This window comes from Hippoglossus stenolepis, chromosome 8 (assembly GCF_022539355.2).
Source record: "Hippoglossus stenolepis isolate QCI-W04-F060 chromosome 8, HSTE1.2, whole genome shotgun sequence".
Lineage (NCBI taxonomy): Eukaryota > Metazoa > Chordata > Actinopteri > Pleuronectiformes > Pleuronectidae > Hippoglossus > Hippoglossus stenolepis.
The window spans coordinates 1971490-1989560 of record NC_061490.1 but is presented as its reverse complement, the minus strand read 5'-3'; the positions used below and the strand labels follow the sequence as shown (position 1 = coordinate 1989560).

Genomic DNA, 18071 nt, shown 5'->3' with positions numbered 1-18071 from the left:
ATGAAATGAAATATTTTATAATAATTGGCTTTAACTGTGCATGTACCTGCAGCCTTTTATGGTGATGCATTCATCTTGTTAATGTTTCGCTGCTGGCGTGATTGCATCGAATGTTTTAAACGTATAATAACAGCCTGTTGAGATGTGATGTACTAGTGTCCAACATGGAAACTCTCTCCTAGGATGGGAATGTTGCTGTTTGGGTCCAAACCGATACATTTTACCATCAATTGCAGGGATTGCATGTAATCTTTAAATTCATGGGCACTGTCTGAAATTACTCACAAATGACAATTTTTTGTTTTTTCCAGATAAGCTCACTACATAGTGTTCAATAGAAGGCACTATATAGTGAAGTAGGGATTGAGTGGGTGATTTCAGACACAGCCATGGTCTTGAAGTGATGTTAGTGATCCTTAAACTTCCTCTTGCCCCACCATGTGTTTTGTAGCCTGAATTCAATGGATCTGCAACTGAAAGCTGAATATTTATAACTAAGGAGTCACAAAGTCTAAAAGTCAATATCAATTTTTGATCTCACATACGAGTAAGATCTCAGTCTTGTGGGTTAAAGTCTTGTGCTTGACGCAGTCCTCCACCACAGCCTCTTCTCTCCAGGGACTGTGTCACTGTCTATACTCACTTTCTAAAGCCTTTCTGCTAGAAAGTGGCATTTAAAAAGCACCTTAATTGCAGCAGATTTTTATAAGGCCACTCAGTCTTAAATGGCGCATTAGCACAACAACCTGCACACCATGTTTTTAAAAGAGAAGAAAAAAATTATTCAAACAAGACGCTTTGGGAGCCACTGCGTTTTGCCATGTTCCAAACCGATGTTAGTAGCTGAATAGCTTTCATCTGACAATTATCACTACGGTGCAAATTAATATCCCCTTGTAAATTTTTCCTATTTAGTTTCTAATATTTTCTCTCTCAAGAAAAGGTCACACAACGGGATTTACACAGCAGATATTTATGTTGTGGCATGAAACTAGGATGGCTCTCAGTAGAGCGTTTACCTCCACCAAGGCCCGACAGTCCCCTTAAATTCAATCAAGCTGCACAAAATTGCACACACTCATAAATATCAGTCCTATCAAGATCCACTTACTATTCCCTACGAAATCTGTCAATGTTCAAAATAGTGTATATTTCACAATGTCTTACAAAATCTCACAAATTAAAATTCCTGGACCTGCTCCTGGATCTGTCTGGATCTACAGCACAATTGAATGGGTTATTTTTCTGGGCCCATGTCCCATCCTTCCAAGTTTTGGTTAGCAGTTTTTGTATAATCCTGCTGAGGAACAATGCTGATATCTGCAGGACATTCACATGGAAGGGCTGTATGTCTGAATGTAGTGAGAGTCTTAGGACTTTCTGTGGAGTTTTGTCCGACCATACCCCTACAAAACAGTAGGAGATCCTCCACAGGATTGTCCGCGATCGAGTGGGTGTGTTGATGAAATCTCTAACACGCGACAAACGCTAAAATGGAAAAAAAGGATACAAATATCTCAGGATGAAAAAGCAGAGCCATACACATAAAAGACACCAGAGAAAATGTCAAGAGAGCTTTTGGTGATAAGGCAGACGCTTGTGGCGATGTGTTGTAAACAGAAACACCTGACATCCGCAGCAGAATGAATATGTTACATTCTGCCTCTGCAAGACAACCTCTGTTGTTGTGACTGCATCTGAGGGGAGAATCTCCTGCTGCTTAACCAACCAACTAATAAACAAACAAACAAACGGGAGTTATAGTATATAAACTCCTTGGACTTGAAAAACTGTTTAATTTCAGTTGGAGACGGATAATTTATACAATGGAACTTTTAGTTAGCTCATTAGGTTATATGTTTAATTTCAACCGCCACATTAATCCCATCAACGTCAGCTTTTACTGAGAGTTTAATAAATTAGCATGGTAAAACCTTGAGCTGAGTTGTCTAACAGGTTAACTACCTGCTAAACATCAGTGTTTTAGACTCTTGTGTTTAAAAGTGAGACTGCTCTTAACCTTAATCCAGCCAACTGCATTATCAAATATATGTAATATCTTTGGAAGTAATACACTGTAACTACAATTAATCTCAACTGAAGGCTGTAGTTCAGATATTTCCTCGGCCACAAGCACAGTCCGCCAAACATGATATGATGAGCTAATGCCTCTTTGTGGCAGCTTGCCTGTGCTGTTATCCTCTGCGTATCATGGAAGGTACACAGTTGGCTTCTGCTCTGCACTGTGAGATTACTTACAGAAGTGAGTACATCTGCGGTTTCCATGTCACCTGAATGAATTATCAGATGTTTCCAGTGTCACAGTGTTAACTTTGTTAACCTTTTATGGCTGCTTATTCAGCTCTCCTCTGCTCCCTGCTCTTACTCCATATTACAAATGAGATGGTGTGTATAGCACACATGCTCGTCTAAGTGATGGAGGGAAGAAGTAGGCTGATAGGACTGAGCCGGGAGCTTTAATCACCCCATTCTCCTTCTCTTTCCTTGCTTCCCTCCCTGTGGCCCTCCACTCATCTCATTACAGACCGGAGAGGGTGAGAAGTGAGGCCTGCACAGACCTTGGCATTAATAATTGAACCCCATCTTCTTTTACTCCAGCCCCTCCTCCACAGTCTCTGATAACCTTTACATAAAAGAGCAGAGGCTAACTCCCAGCTATTATACAGCTGGTAGGTATAGCATTAGACCTATAGAGAAAGACCCTGGGTGGGGATCTATCCATTCAGATACTGTGCCACAATAATATTCTGCATGTAATATTTGTCAACACAAGCAGATATGTCGTTCCTCCTTTTTAATTGGATTTTAATTATTCCTCATAGCTCCAGCTGAGCTTCAGCACTAATTGATTATATTCATTTTTTTTAATGGCTGCTGTTGGGGCAAGGTAAAACCAAATAATTATTAAAGCTGCCATGTGACTCCAGGCTTTGCCTTTGTCGTGTTGGCTGAGTTACACTCTGCCCGCCGCCTCCTGCCATGCCCAGTCAATTTTTCTCGCTCAGTTGGAGGCCGGCTAATGGAGGCTGCTGAGGTCAGCGTGGCCAAGGCATCCGGACAACTTGAGGGCAACTCGACTGTGATGCTGAAAATCTCACTCTTATCTCCTTCTGTCCCCTGTCTGTGTGTGTGTGTGCTTCCTGCAGGTTTGAAAAGTCAACATCAAACCTTGACCCTCCCAGAGCCACTGAGAAGGAGAAAGAAGACGCTGCCAAGATGTTCAGCACCAAAAGGTCAGCACAATGACACTTCTCATCTACTCTAAAAAAAGAAATCTGGCAGAAATCTCAGGGCTTTTCAAAATGGCTTCTGTTGATGATGGTTGACATTTGTCGTCAGCTGTGTTCCACAAATGATTTTGGATGTGAGAAGATGTGACATCGGCTGATGTTCAAGTCACGACACAAATTACATTCTCTGTCATTATCTCTTGAGTGTAAAGTCCATGTTAATATATTTATATACTCGGGTCCAAAAGTCTAAAGAAAACATGATCTCACACTATTAGACGCAACTGTATATATACATTATAGAATTTATATATCTTTACCCACACACCTTAATTGATACATCTATCTACTGTATTTCTAAATAGAGATAAAGCTTCAAACTGAATTGTAAATGCACCCATTCATTCTTTGTAAGTTGAGGAGGCCCAGTTTACAGTGTTCTTTGCTTGTGTGTACATTCTGTATATTTAATGTGGCCTGTGGTAGCGTCTGCATAAATCATTTATCAGTTTGGCTTTTCTGGATGTGGACTGTAGGTTGGAAGTAGTCACATTGCTCATCCAGTCTGTGTAAGCTGGGTCGAAAGAAAGTGTGTCTGCTTCTTTCTTTCATGTTGCTTTAATAAGAGGTGGGACACTTGGGTTTATCCCTCTGTATTTGTAGTGCTGAATACATTACAGAGAACAGCGAATTTGTTCACCCATTGATGACACAAATTAGTTTTTCTTGGCCAATTAATTCCTGAATTCTAATAGAAGAGTTCATTTAAATCAATAAGGTGTATAATGTGTAGTCATTTCCCCTTAAAACCTAATTTTGTTTAAACAGCCTATAGCCACATAACCTTAAGGGAGGTCCTGAGTGGAAATTACGTTTTTTTTCAACAGGAAATGAAAAATTTAAATGGTGAAATATCATTTAATATGTATGGACAGGCGGTACTATTAACCAGAAATGACATCCTTAATATTATTTTTGATAAAGGAACAAATTGTTAGGGTTAACAGTTTAGTGCACTCTCCTACTAAAATAATGATATCTGCATATGTAAAAAATACAAGATAAGAGTCTAGTGAAACTGGCAGATTTGGAACATTTTAAGACACATGACAACTTTTTCCATAGGTTAAACTTATGAGAAGAGTTGATGATACTTTGAAGTGAGTGTGCTGTAATGTCGCTGACTGTGATCAGGGAGCAGCTGAATGTTCAGTCCACCAATCTGCAGCCCGATATCTCTAGTTTGAATTAATTCAACTTTATTTTAGCTCATTTTTTTATTTGAGTAATGTAATTTTAACTCACAATATGTAAATACAGTAGTTACGATGGGGTATTGTTAGTGTGCAAATTAACATGTGACATAATCTAGTGGCATCTAGGGACTTTTCATTGAAAGTAGTAGGTGACACTCATTACGGGAAGGCGTGTTAAGCTCTAGATGTCCTCACAATTGGTCCATGGGGCCTTTGTTTGCTGTAACTCGGTTGTTATATGTAGATGTGAAAGGCCTTCGTATTGATGGCATCTACATTGAGAGAACCACTTGCTGTGATTAGACTGACAGTCACCTCAACTCCTGATGTACACTGACAAAGAGGAGTCGCCACTGCATTGGTTCAGATATTGATCGCTCCTTTGGCTTCACTGTGATATTCAAAGAAGCTGCATTAGGTTTATTTTGCTTGTCAGGAGAAGATGTAAAGAGAAAGGCCCTGTTTAGTGCTGGTCTTAACATCCATCTCAGGTGATCCAGTCACAGCTCTCAGTTCACACCTGGCATCAGAGTATCTACATATGCGTTTTGTTTGACCTCTTGTCATCAGATCTGACTTTTATTCATTTAAAATGATCAATAAAAAAACAAAAGTAAATGATTAAGTGGCAGTGAATGTTGACATAGCGGCGTTGGCCATAAAATAAATATATCATATTGATCACTGAGAAGTGTAAAAATAGAGACATGTTAGCTGAGTAGGCGGACTGACAATATGGCCTCATATTTGCATTAGCACAGCTAATAGAAGGTTGACACATGCATCCTGGAGCATCTATGGAAGTGGTGTGGAGTGATCGGGTCTCAAAGCGGCTTAGGGGAGTTCACATTTAGAGCTGTCGACGGATCCCTGATGATGGATGTTGATACCAGGTCTGAATGGGGCCTATAGGTCCTTGCACACCAGGTCCGTATTTTTCACATGGAATCTGTCATCCATCATCAAGCACAGAAATGTTGCACACCGAAGCTGGTACATTGTATTGTTCTATTTGTTCTGAATATTTGCTTTAGGGGAGTTAATGGAGGATGATGTTGTCGTCCTCTGACTTCTTGATTTAAAAAAAGAAAAAGAAAACATTGGGTCCATCCATTACTGAGAAGTCTTTTTAAGGCAAAAAGTCCACTGGATGTTAACATTTCTGACGGCCCCTGAATGCACCTTGGCATTTGGCTGCAACACTGTTTACCCCTGAAACTCCAAAAGTGTTTTGTTGACTCAAACACTTCACCCACCCCTCCATCGGCATAGTGGTGAGTAGATAATGAGTGAATTTTCCTTTCTGGGTGAGCTATCGCTTTAAGATTAAAGGGATGTGTTTACAGGAGGAGTGAGGACTCGGTTAGCATATCATAATGTGCTGAGGACTGAGCGCTGTCACAATGCTGCATGCATCCACCTGCCTCCTCGCAGTGTGTGTGATCATCATACTGTGGGTGAGGAGATGATTAGACCAAGCCAGCTCTCCATCTTCAGGGGAGCTGTGTCAGCACAGGAGATGACACGGATATGCTCAAAATGACTGTAATAGGCTGCCATCCTGAAATTCAAAGCTCATTCAAATTTCTGCTGAATATGAAACAAAGCATCTTTTTTCTCTCTCTCTCCAAACTGCTGAACGAAACAAAGTGGCTGAGGAAATCTGTGCATCAGTCAGAGACTGCTATGTGCTGCTGTGGCTTGATCTGTGGTTATTAATATTGGTTTTCCTCTTGGGTTCCCTTGAGTCATCTCTAGCATCACTTACTGTTCCTACAAGGCAAGAGTGTAATGAAGTCTGTCGTTCAAATTTAATTAGTCAAACATCTTAACCTTTTATTTTGAATGAAATGTGGAACAGAGGAGCGCAATATAAATCCAAAACATAAGCATTTGTGCATCTCACTTTTGTAGTTTTCTTTTATAATATGAACAGTCTCAGTAAACTGAGAGTGCAGCATATCTTGGCCTTGATTGCTTTTTACCTCTTTTTTTCTTTAGTGCAGATCCAAATAGAATCTGGATCGAGTGAATTAAAATCTTTTTTTTGTTTAAGTGGACTGTTGGGCTTTGGTTACAGGTATGCACTCTACTGAGTGGCATTCTATTGTGTTCATTATAATGTTACTGTAATGTAATGAGTGCTGTCTTCTATCCTCGTTACTTATTTAATCCATCTCTTGCCATATCCTCTTCTGCCTGCTATCATGCCTGCTCCAGTTGGTGGGAGTTATGCAAGGTGGTTAAATGTACAACATGTATTCACAACCTCAACCATAAAATGAAATGGACCTCATGTTAGCTGTGTTCTCGATGGTAGGGGTATCTGGTAACTAGCACAAAACTACAGTTGTGGTTTCTGGTGCACTTAATGTTTTCCGCCACCACAGAAGAAATAATGTGATTTAAGAGAGATTGTGTACGTCGGTTTACAGCATCCTGTGCAGCTGTGACAGTCTCATCTGTGCTGAGGACCATTTTTATATTCATTTATCTATTTGTCATGGATGTAGCTCATGGATTTAAAAAAAGAAATGTATATTAAAGTCAAAGACAAATGAAAAGTGAATATAAATTGCTTGCCATGGCATAAGCTAAAGTTTTGTAGCTTCTGGGTTTGCTTCACATTTGTCAGCCAAACATTGTGGTCCTAATTTAGAAAAAACGACCTTATCTTTTAGACGTATCATCAATGTGCTGTCCTGTGCCTGTGGCTTTCTGCTCCGAGTGCAGACATGGTAATCAATAAAGCCTGTGAAGCACTATTAACTAACCATTATTGAATGCTTTTGGTCACAAGTTATTGGAGTTCAACCATTACATTGGTAATGGTTGAGGGCTAGGGTTATGTAATGAAGATATAAGGGAGGGTATGTAAATCACATGTTCATGATCAAGTGCACAGTTTAATCCTCAACTAAACCCAGTTTCTCAGCACACAGATTATCAACATTTGCCTTAATTCACCCTCTAAAAGGAGAAACTGTGTGTGTATGTTTACAGTCAGTATAAAGTCCAAAGCGACAAATATTCAGACCATATTAAATAAACAGGTTATTGCTATTACTGCTGACTCTGGATATTCTTATTGCAACTTTTGCACAGGAATCATTTTCTGTCTCTTTTTGTCATCTGTCAGATTTGTAGGTTGACAAGGATTCAGATGAAGATTTAGATGAATGTTGTCAGCAATTTGACTAAGAGTATTTATTCCAATCTACTCTCTTCCCTTCTTTTTTATCTGTATGCCATTTACGGACAGATGTGGCTAAGGAGCTAGAGTGGGTTGTCTAACCAGAAGGTTGGCGGTTCGATGCTCGTTGCCCCCATTCCGTAGGCCAAAGTGTCCTTGGGCAAGATACTGCAGCCCAAATGTCCCCTGACAGCTGTGCCGGCAGTGTATGAATGATGTGTGATAGAGAAAGTGCTGCACATATATGCACTGCATGTGTGTGTGAATGGGTGGGTGTCAAAACTGTACTGTAAAGTGCTTTGAGTGGTCATGAAGATGAAAAGCGCTATAAATACAGACCATCTACATGGATACACCCTCTAGACATAACACAGCTGTTGGGTTTTGGCTCTGAGAACATGTAATTATTAAGTATTGACAATTTATATTATCCTCCTGCTTGCATAGATTTCTGTCTGTAGTAAAGTTTTGTCGGCGAATTTATAGCTACATGGGATTCAAGTTTCCGAAAGCTCTAGAACTTTTCTACAACAACAGCCTCAATTTGACCCCAGGTGTCCAGTTGGAGTCACTTAGCATTATCCTCTGGGTTGTGGAGGCGTTTGCTTAGATGACTGTCACAAAGAGTAATTCATTTGCCACCCCTGGTTGTCAGCCATGTTTCAGAACCGGTTTCTCCCAGCTGTTTTTAGAAAGTGCTGCGACAGGAACAGGAAATAACTGTCATGCCAAGAGTAGCTCAGCCAGAGATGTTGGAGAGACAGCGTGAAGGTGTCACCACCGGACCAGTAATTGCTTTCAGTGGGCACTGTAATGAAATTACCACAATGTGAGTTGGACTCATTATTGGCAAAATGGTGGAGCCGAAGATAGTTTTTCACCAAATCTATCTTGTGAAGTTTAGGAGTAAGTATTCTGCTGCGTTGTGGTGAGGCAGTGTGCTGAATATACAGTGCAGTGTCTCTCATTATAATGAGAGAGCACATTGTGGAAAGGTGCCTTCCTGTGGTAGCTATGGATGACTCATCACAAACAGTGCACACAATGAACAAAGTAAACACCTTTATAATAATGCCACACTCATTATATGCACAGTTTGTCCTTGGTATACTCTTGTACCATTATGCCTTGCATCGTGGCACCTGCACCTCTGCCCTCAACTATACACTGATCAATATGCCACATCCTCATCATGACAGTTAAGCTTATAATGGCATGTTGGTAATTACACTCTCAACAAAATATCAGATGTGACATTGATTCCCCACTTCTCCTGACCTTCATAAGGAGTAATTAGATATCTGACTGTCGCTCTGAGCTGCTGATCAACATCAAGGGGCCTTGCACTTGATTACTTATGTATGCAGTGGGAAGAGAATGGTGTCTGGGGAGCAGAGTGCATGCTGGGATGTGTTAACTCCCCCTCCAAAGGCCTGCTGATCCAATCATTATGAACTGACTGCCATCCCAACGCTGCACACCAACTCACCTTGGACTGACCTTGAGGAGTGTTGCAACAGTGTGGCAGTAACACCTGTGTCTGAGGATTTTGTAATTAAATATACTTTACATCAGGCTGGACTATGCATTGTTGAGTTATTGTATGTCAGGTTATGCATATGTTAAAAACTAATTAGTGAATGTCTGTTATAGTCACAATATTCATATCTTCAGTAGGATTTTAACCATCTTAGTGAAGACGTGTACCGTGTTCATTATGTTAAACTGAAGATAACTGGAATGGACATTTTGGATTTGTGGATGTGATGTTGCATGAGCAGACGTGTATGTGGAAGATTGACCAGATTGCTTATCTAAAAGGGCAACTTTAGGTTTACGATTATTGCTCAGAGACTTGTACTTTATGGCCTCTTGAAGCCTTAACTTTATGGTGTCTCGTTGCAAATGGTTGGGATCTCACATCTGGGGTCTCACTCCAGGGGTCTTCCACAGACACATGAAGGCAGGATAGCTCCCACCCTGATAAGACATCAGGAGGGTAATAAATACATTTACATACCCAATGGGAGGGGGCTATGGGTTATATGAACACAACTCTCAAGCCTGTTCTTTGCTCATTTGTACATGTCATTCAGGTGATGTGTACTGTGAGTCCATCTGCAGATGTTGGATTAAAGTGTTTGACATAATATATCTGAAATTAAACACTGTATAACAAATGGCATCAGTATCTATATGCAGGCCTTAGAAAGGACTTTTTAAACTATTGGTCCTCGCACCTACACTCTGGTATTGGTGAGAACTCACTCAACAAAAAAGCCTGTAAGAACAATGTGGATATATAATCACTCTTTTGGCCAGAGATGTCCAGGTTAGACTGCACCGCCGCTGCTTAGTTAAAAAACGCAGACGTCAGCAGCATGTTCATCAGCCAGCCTTCGATGTGGCAGGGCCTGAACATAGAAAGTGACCGCATCAGTATTGGAGCCTGAGGACTGTTAAACTCTGCAGGAAAGTGATGACGAGAGGGTCTTTCTGCTGACACAGGGAAATGGGAGGTATCAAATGTCAAGGGCCACATTAATCCTTCTGTTTCTTCATGGGCCTGAGCAGAGTGAGACTGAGTAAATGTGGAGGAAAACATCTTGTATGTGTCACTGTTTGTGTACGTGAACACACATAGTAATGCCATGTGTACATTCCAGGAATTCAATTATTTCGCCATCTTTTTAATCAATTAATAATGTTAAAGGTCACTGTGTTATTGGATTTACCTTCCACGTTGCCTTGTCTGCTTCACATGCACTTGTCAGTCTAAATTCTCATTGATTGAAGGCAGCTGATTTGACTGACTCTACCGCTCCATTGATTTTGCATCCTATTTAAAGAGGGTTTGTGATTTTTGGCTTGGAGATGTACAGAGCGTCACTCGATAATCATTGGCCAGAGATACAAATCACAGCTCTTGTCTGACGTGCAGACCGCCAGCTGAGCACTTGAGCCGCTGGACTGAGCAGCATCACAGTTGCTCAGTTTCCTGGAGGAGATGATGCCTTTTGCTGGATGTGTTGGGGGTTATGCAAGGTCACGGTTTACTGTAGGGTAATGTTAAAATCTTGGCCCCACTCACCTCTTATCATCATCACCATGACAAGTGCAGATGTATATTGTGCCTGTCAAAAACACATGGCCTCTGAACATTTCGAGTGCACTTGAGCAACTTTCATGCCAGATTGTATCCTCCCACTTTAATCGGACTAAAGTTCACGTCTGTGTTCTGATGAAAATATGCTGCAAAATGGCAGCCCTGACCTATTTCACTCTTTTGTTTTGTGTTTTACTCTGACCTGTGTGTTGGAGCTGTGAGGGGAATCAAAAGGTTACCAGAGCAGTCTTTGCACTATTTGGCATAGAGGACAGAATTATCCACTACCACCCTTGAACCACTAGTGATGTTTCAAAAGATGAGATTTTAAAGGATTTTTTTTCACTACATTAGTTTCCATAAAAATAAATTAAACTTAGATACAGCAGTCTTAAAATCACTAAGTATCTATTTAGCATTTAATGATGGACAGAGAACAGTATCAAATATAAATGCACCAGCGATATCATCTTCTTTTCCCTTTTTAAAACCTGATGTCTATATTACCTGTAATCAAATCTGAGAGCCCATTGGCTATCGACCAATGAGCCTCTGGGGCAATGGCCAGTATTTTGAGGCTTCTAGTGTAGACAGCAGATATCTGGGCCAAAACGCTCCTTCAACTGGTCAGAAACCGAAAGTAAACAAGGACTTCTCCTCTCGCTGTTTTTTTTGGCCAGCGTTGGTAGAAAAAAGGCTCTTACATCAGTTCCCTTTTCTCAACTAACGTTTCAGTGGCTCACACCCGCACACACAAAACATGACTTGCGAGAAGAGATCTCACTGCACGACGCACACACAAATTACGTGACTCGCGAGTGGCAGGACACCATAGTTAGATATCGTAGTTTTTACTATTCTTACGGTTTTTACTATTCTTACCGTTATGATCGTAAAATGGGTTAATCCCAACATCCCTACTCCACACAAAGCCTAAACAATGATACTAGAGATGAACCATAATCCAACTTGACCACATAGTTTGTTCAGAGATTTGTGCGTGCTATACTAGTAATACAAAATAAAGTCTACTTGTGCACAAGTATTAATGAACCTAAGTGGATGGAATCAAGAAAAAATCATGAAAAAAGGTTCACTAGCAGTTAGCATTCATATGAAAGACTAGACTATAACCCTCACTATGGAGTCAAGCCTATATAGTCGGGGTTTGTCACTATAAGAGACTGCTTTTACGTTGCACGTGATTTGATCCATTGTTGATTGATGATAATGATTACCATAGTTTTTACATTTATATATCTATCTGCACTTACAGAAATAAAGGCAGATATGATGTGGTTATTAGCCTGTGAAACTCTATTTGGGTGTATTAATTTTTTACCAGGGTAAATAATAAATGTTTAATCAGTACATGTCATGTGTCCCCTTGTATGCCTGTACATCCAGTCCATATTGTTCTTTATTAATGAGGCCCCATTCTCTGGCACTATAGGTTATCAAAGTGAGTGGTTGGGGATAAGGGGATGAGTTCAGGCAAAGGATCTACCTACCTCATAAACTTACAGTACATCATAAACACACAGAGACATAAAAAACCCCAATAGCATAAAGGTCATGTTTTTTTAAGGAATTGGTTTGCATGTTTTCTCTTCGAGGCAGATAATGTGTTATGTGTCCCCACCCTTCTCCATCTGAGAAGGAGAAGCAGACTATAAATCTGCAAGAAAAAACAGAAACAGCAGACATGATCAGTGTTTACACTGGTCACATGTTTGCTTCTGCTCTCTCCTGTTGTTGCTGTGACCTTTCTGTGGTTGCCAGCCGCAAGACAAAAGCAAATGCTATACGCCAGCAGGAGTAGAATTCATGCACATGTACACATGACTTATAACACAAAACAGTGGCTAAATGCTATTGTATATTTTTGCATGTGAAGTGTTGACGCTTTGAGGTAATTTAATATTTCACTCATTTAGTAATTTACAGCTGAGCCAAAGCCACTCAATAAGATTATCATTGAAGTGCAAAAGAATGAAACCACTATGTATCTCTGTTTGTTAGAAGGCTTAATTTCCCAATATTTACTACCTCACATATCAGATTAATGTACAGGGGTTGAATGTCACCAAGTGAAACAGGTGAAAGTGAGACAGAAGGCCATGGCCACCGGTTAATGAAATTTTGATGCAGCTTTAGTTAGAACTATATTTTACAGGATTACATTCCAGGCTCCATTTCCAACTTCAAAGCGGAGCTTTCACCCTTGCTGGGGGTAGCAGGCCGAACCTCACCACTCCTCAGAATGGAAGGCTTCCTGACTATTTTCTGCTTGTTTTTATTATACTTTTTTTTTTTTATTCCATCACACCAAAGGCTCTCAAGTGATCACTTCAATCATCTGACTCACTTTATTTTTCATCCTTTTCCCACTTTGGTCTCTTAATCCTTGAAGTGAGATATGCAGCAGGTTTGTGTGTGGCTGTCGATTAGATTAGTGCTTACATCACTTGTGGCCAGATGACAGAGTGATGAAGGGAGGGGTATAGAGCTCCCAGCTCTCTCCATTGAAACAGCTCTGGAGTGGTGACAGATTTATCCTCGGAATAAACACTGTGTATTTTTGATGATGTTCATATTCGCGTTCATAAACTCAGAGCAGATGTGAATACATCTCACTGGTTGTATATTTCAGTTGCCTTGGTGTGTTGAGTGCTTGTAGAAGTTCTCTCTGATTAATAACATCACAATCTCAATTCTGGCCTTGATGAAATCCAATTTTTGCTGCCTTTCTGCTGCGTTTGCATTAGCGCAGAGAGCTATCACCTCCACACAAAGCACCAACCCAATTCCTCCTTAAGCTGTAGCAACAAATGATTGCTACTGTGTGTGTTAGTCCATGTGTCTTTGCATCTGCAGAAGAAGCGGTTGGGAGGCATCAATGTCTAATGTGAGGGAGAGACAGGAGTAAAGTGCGGAGGAAGAAAACGCTTCTTGCATCAGTTTTCGGAAAGCCAGTAATGGCGAAAAAGAACAAATAACCACGCACAGCCCCAACAAAAACATAACGCCATGAACCTTTTATAGTGAAACTATTTAAAACCTTGCAAAAATTCAACAGGCTATATTTAGGTTAAGTTAGTGAATTGATGCAAAATGAGAGAGAGTGACAGTTAAATCGACTTACAACTAGGGTAAGGTGTCATTTGGGTTTTTTCAATACCGGTATTAAATTTATACTTTCAAAACACTCTTTTAGTGTGGAACAGCAGTAAAGGCACAAAAGTGATAAGTGCTCTTGGTTCATTATTCTTATTGCGTTTGTGCAGGAAGTGTTTCAGATACATTTCTCAGTTGTGCATCCCACATATCTGACAGAACTGGCATGATACGCAAATAAGAACAACCAAAAGATTGTCGTGTTCACTTTTCAGAACCCAGAAGTACTATATCCAGTTTACTGTGGCAGTAGACAGAAATCCTCACATTTTGGAAGCTGAAACCAGGGAATGTTTGGTATTTTGGCTCAAAAATGATAGCATGGTTGTTGTTTTCAAATGAAGTAATTGATTAATTACTTTAGCTCTAAAAAATGTTGAGATCACAGTCCTCTGCAAAGACTACAATGATCATGTGCTTATACTGCAGTCCCTGGCATATGATACATTTCCATGTCCAATTCAAGCACAAATATCTCCTTGCCCTTTGGCCTTCTTCTCCCTCATTACGACCTCACTCTCACTCTTACTCTGCCTCTTTCTATGTCTCTCTCCCTCTCTCTCTCTATGTTCCCATGTTTCATTCCCCCTCTCTGCCTGTTTTCTTGCTGGATGGATGGTTTGCAGCTTAGCAAGGTGCAGCAGCTGGTGCCCCAGGAGATCCCTGACCTGGGGTGAATGCTGAAGAAGAGTCAAATTAACGTTTGATTTCATTACTCACATTGAAACACCAGCAGCAGAGCAGCAGCAGCAGTTCTCAATGTCATCCAGGGGGTAAACACTGCTCAACCAGGGGGAAACAACGCAAACATCAACAGCACCATCACAGCACGGGAAGACCACATCCACATTGCTGCAAGCGAAGCTGCTGTTTATTTAAATTTTTGATATGTATTTGGACAATATCAGCTATTTGTAATGCCTACTGTAACTCTCTTTGTATATCTGAGGGCCAGCAGAAAATAGCAGCAGACACAGCAGCTCTGGGTTCTTGGATGTGTTTGTTAAGTGCGGAAATTCATTGAGGGGTGAACCATCTCAAAGACAGTCCGCCTGTGTAGCCGTGCAGAGTTTTCTCTCTCTGTGCTTTCATTCTCGTGGCTCAGATGATTCCTTATCTTACATAACGACAGATAGTATCCAGACAAAATGGCTTCAAACAGCCATCCGTTAGGAGTCAGATATGCAGCATGTACGACTATCTCCCTCTGCCATTGCATCCGAGCCCATTTGCTGACCACCGTGACATTTTTGTGATCGTAGAAAAGTGCAGTGGCTGAATTACTGCGGTGGGGCCTGAGCTTTTTTGATTAATGTGCTCTGAGCTCATCCTTATCTGGCAGGAAGCATTAAAACATAAATCATACCTTTTTTTGTTTTTCTGAGACTGCCCGTTTCTCAGTGTTATCTATGGACAGCGACATGCGTTAAGGTAACAAAAATCCAAATGGCTCAAATGAAGGACTTATCTTCATAGTAATGTAATACATTTTCATATAATACATTTTCATATACAGAAATAGAAAAAACCCAGAAAACATTACATATCTATATTTTACATGTAAAATGCCAGTTACAAGCTTCACCTACCTTGTTTGGTCCGGTCTGGACCAATTCAGACTAATTACAGGAAGTTGAGACGACCGTAAGCCTAATGGAAGAACAAAAGGAAGCGGAAATTGTTCACTGGATTGAATGTAGTATTCTCCTCCCCCAACATAATATTTGAACGATGAATATAATCATTTTGCTTGTAGTAATGATGATTTTACAGTGGCAACGAAATGAACATAAACAATGTTTTTCATTTTCTCCATTCAAATGGAACAACTTTTTTATTTAGGCGCTTTAAACATTTTTATTGAAAGAATGTAACAAAGACAAGAACCTTGTTTCGAGCCATCAGATATTCAGGGGTGAAAAAGAGTCCAAAAAAGGCATGATATATGAGGAAAACTCAATTCAACACATATCTCTGTATTTTTCTAGTAAATAAACTGTTATAATTAAGCAATTGTTCAATGTATTCAAATAGTTTTTAATACATCACTGATAACATTTTTACCATTTATTCATGACCTTTATTGTTTTGTTTTTATGTCACGATTTGTAATAAGAACATAGGTTTTACTGTCCCCGTTTTATTTACTGTCTCCTATTGTTGGTCACATCATCAGACACTTGTTTTGTATGTTCACTTTATTGGATACAGCTTGGAGTGGTTGCCAGCAGACCTTCTTATGAGCTCTTTAATGCATGAGGAGGAGATAGAGCAGTCTCAGAGTGCTATTAAAACCTAAAAGCCACCAGCTTTTCTTCATTGAAAGGTATCCCAATGTGGCATTGACTCTGATTTATAACTTTACAACAGATGGCACAGAGTTTCCCAGGCCTATACTCATGCTAATCTCTAAGAACTATTTTTGGAAGCATGACTCGTGTAAAATCGGAACTATTTAGTTTGAAAAATGAAGTAAATGAAGCATCACCATGAAGCGGGCATGTTGCAGTTATGACATTCTAAGCAGGCTCTTTAGCTGATTGCATGTGTCAGAGAATGCAATATAAAAGGCTGTTGCGTATATCGTAGAGAGCATCAGAGGCGGAGCCGTCTTGTTAAAAAGCCCTTCAGTTTCCCACTCCTAACATCCTCTCAACAAATTGTTGCGAAAAATATAGTTCAAGAGGCAGTTGAAGAGTTGTAGAGAAGTCAGAGCATACAGACATTTTCATGAGCGGGGGTTTTAGGACCGAGGGAAGAAGGTGCCAGTTCTACTCAATTTTACACAGGATTCGCACAAAGGCTAAGGTAGCAGCGACAACGGCACGCCAGCGTTCTTCAGCCTCCTACACGGAGCCGGCTGCTCGCTTCACTTACTCCACTGTGCAGCCAGTCTTTCCTTTTTCCTCCTTCAGTCTTAAAGTAGGAAAGAGGCCTGGAAGGCTATAGAGATTGACAATATGCTCTAGTTCGGTTTAATTTGTTCCTGTTGTGCAGAGAAAAGATGCAAGAAAGAGATTAGGTTTGAACCTTGAAAAACTGGATGAATCTTATGTTGAGGAAAATAACTTGACGGTACATTTGTACAAGGAAACCATAGCTGCTTTTGGACATGCACTGAACTCTGTTTGTGTTAACGCAAAATAAAATGAGAAGCAAGATTCAAGAGCTTTAGGTGATAAGGGCCGACATACCCTGCTTCTTGCATGCTCTACAGGCACCACTCTTCACCTGAAAGCTCCGGGGACTCATTTATAAAACGGTTTGAGGATTCATACTAAAAGTGTACGTGCGCGAAAAAGACAAAAATGGCGTATGCCCAAAAAATCTGATTTTATATAACTGTGCGCACTCACACCTGAAGGAAATATGTGAATCTCCCTCAAAGTCCGCCCTCTACACGCCCAGATTCAACCACAAATGGTCAATGCAAAGCAACTAATGAATATTAAATTATCCTGTTGACCAATGGGTTTCTACTATGAAAAGTCGGGTTCACTGCAGCGATTTTCCACACACTCGTCCCTGATGATACACGCACAGTGTTGGAAAATATTATTAAAAACTATTACTAACTCGGCTCTAGAACTGCTGTTTAATGGTATAGGAACGTAAGTTGCTGTAAGTTGTTTTATATATTTTTCAATTGAAGGCTCTTATGGAACAGTTATGTTGATCAAGCACAAATAACGCTGTTAGTTTTAATGTAAATGATGAAATGGATCAATAATCGGCCTCAGTTCACCACCTCACATCAGCATCGTCATTTTCCCATCTCCAAAATGTTCGTACGCATGGGTCAGAGTTAGTGTGGAAGTGCTCACATTCTCCCGTCAAGTTTGTTTTTATAAATCCCAACTTTTGCGTGAGAAGTAGTGTACACAACCTTCAGGCCCCGTTTTGTGCGTACGCAACGGTTATAAATGAGGCCCCTGGGGATTTTCCTGTTGCTGCCATGTCTGTCCAGAGAATGTCCACACCCAATTGTCAGGAAAGAGGAAGAGTTGATGTCTCATGAAATATTTTACATCAAAATTATTTTACAACCTTAAAAAGATCCACTGAAGAAGTATTCTGCTGTATTTAAA

General features: G+C 40.3%; 1 protein-coding gene across 1 annotated transcript in view; it reads left to right on the top strand.

Annotated features, from left to right (window-relative positions):
- The window catches only part of oxr1a (oxidation resistance 1a), a 157115-nt gene that overhangs the window by 11720 nt on the left and 127324 nt on the right, over positions 1-18071 (top strand). The window contains exon 2 of the mRNA XM_035164303.2: positions 3168-3254. Within this exon, the coding sequence (XP_035020194.1) occupies positions 3238-3254 (17 nt within the window). The 5' untranslated portion in view covers positions 3168-3237. The remainder of the gene's footprint in view (positions 1-3167; positions 3255-18071) is intronic.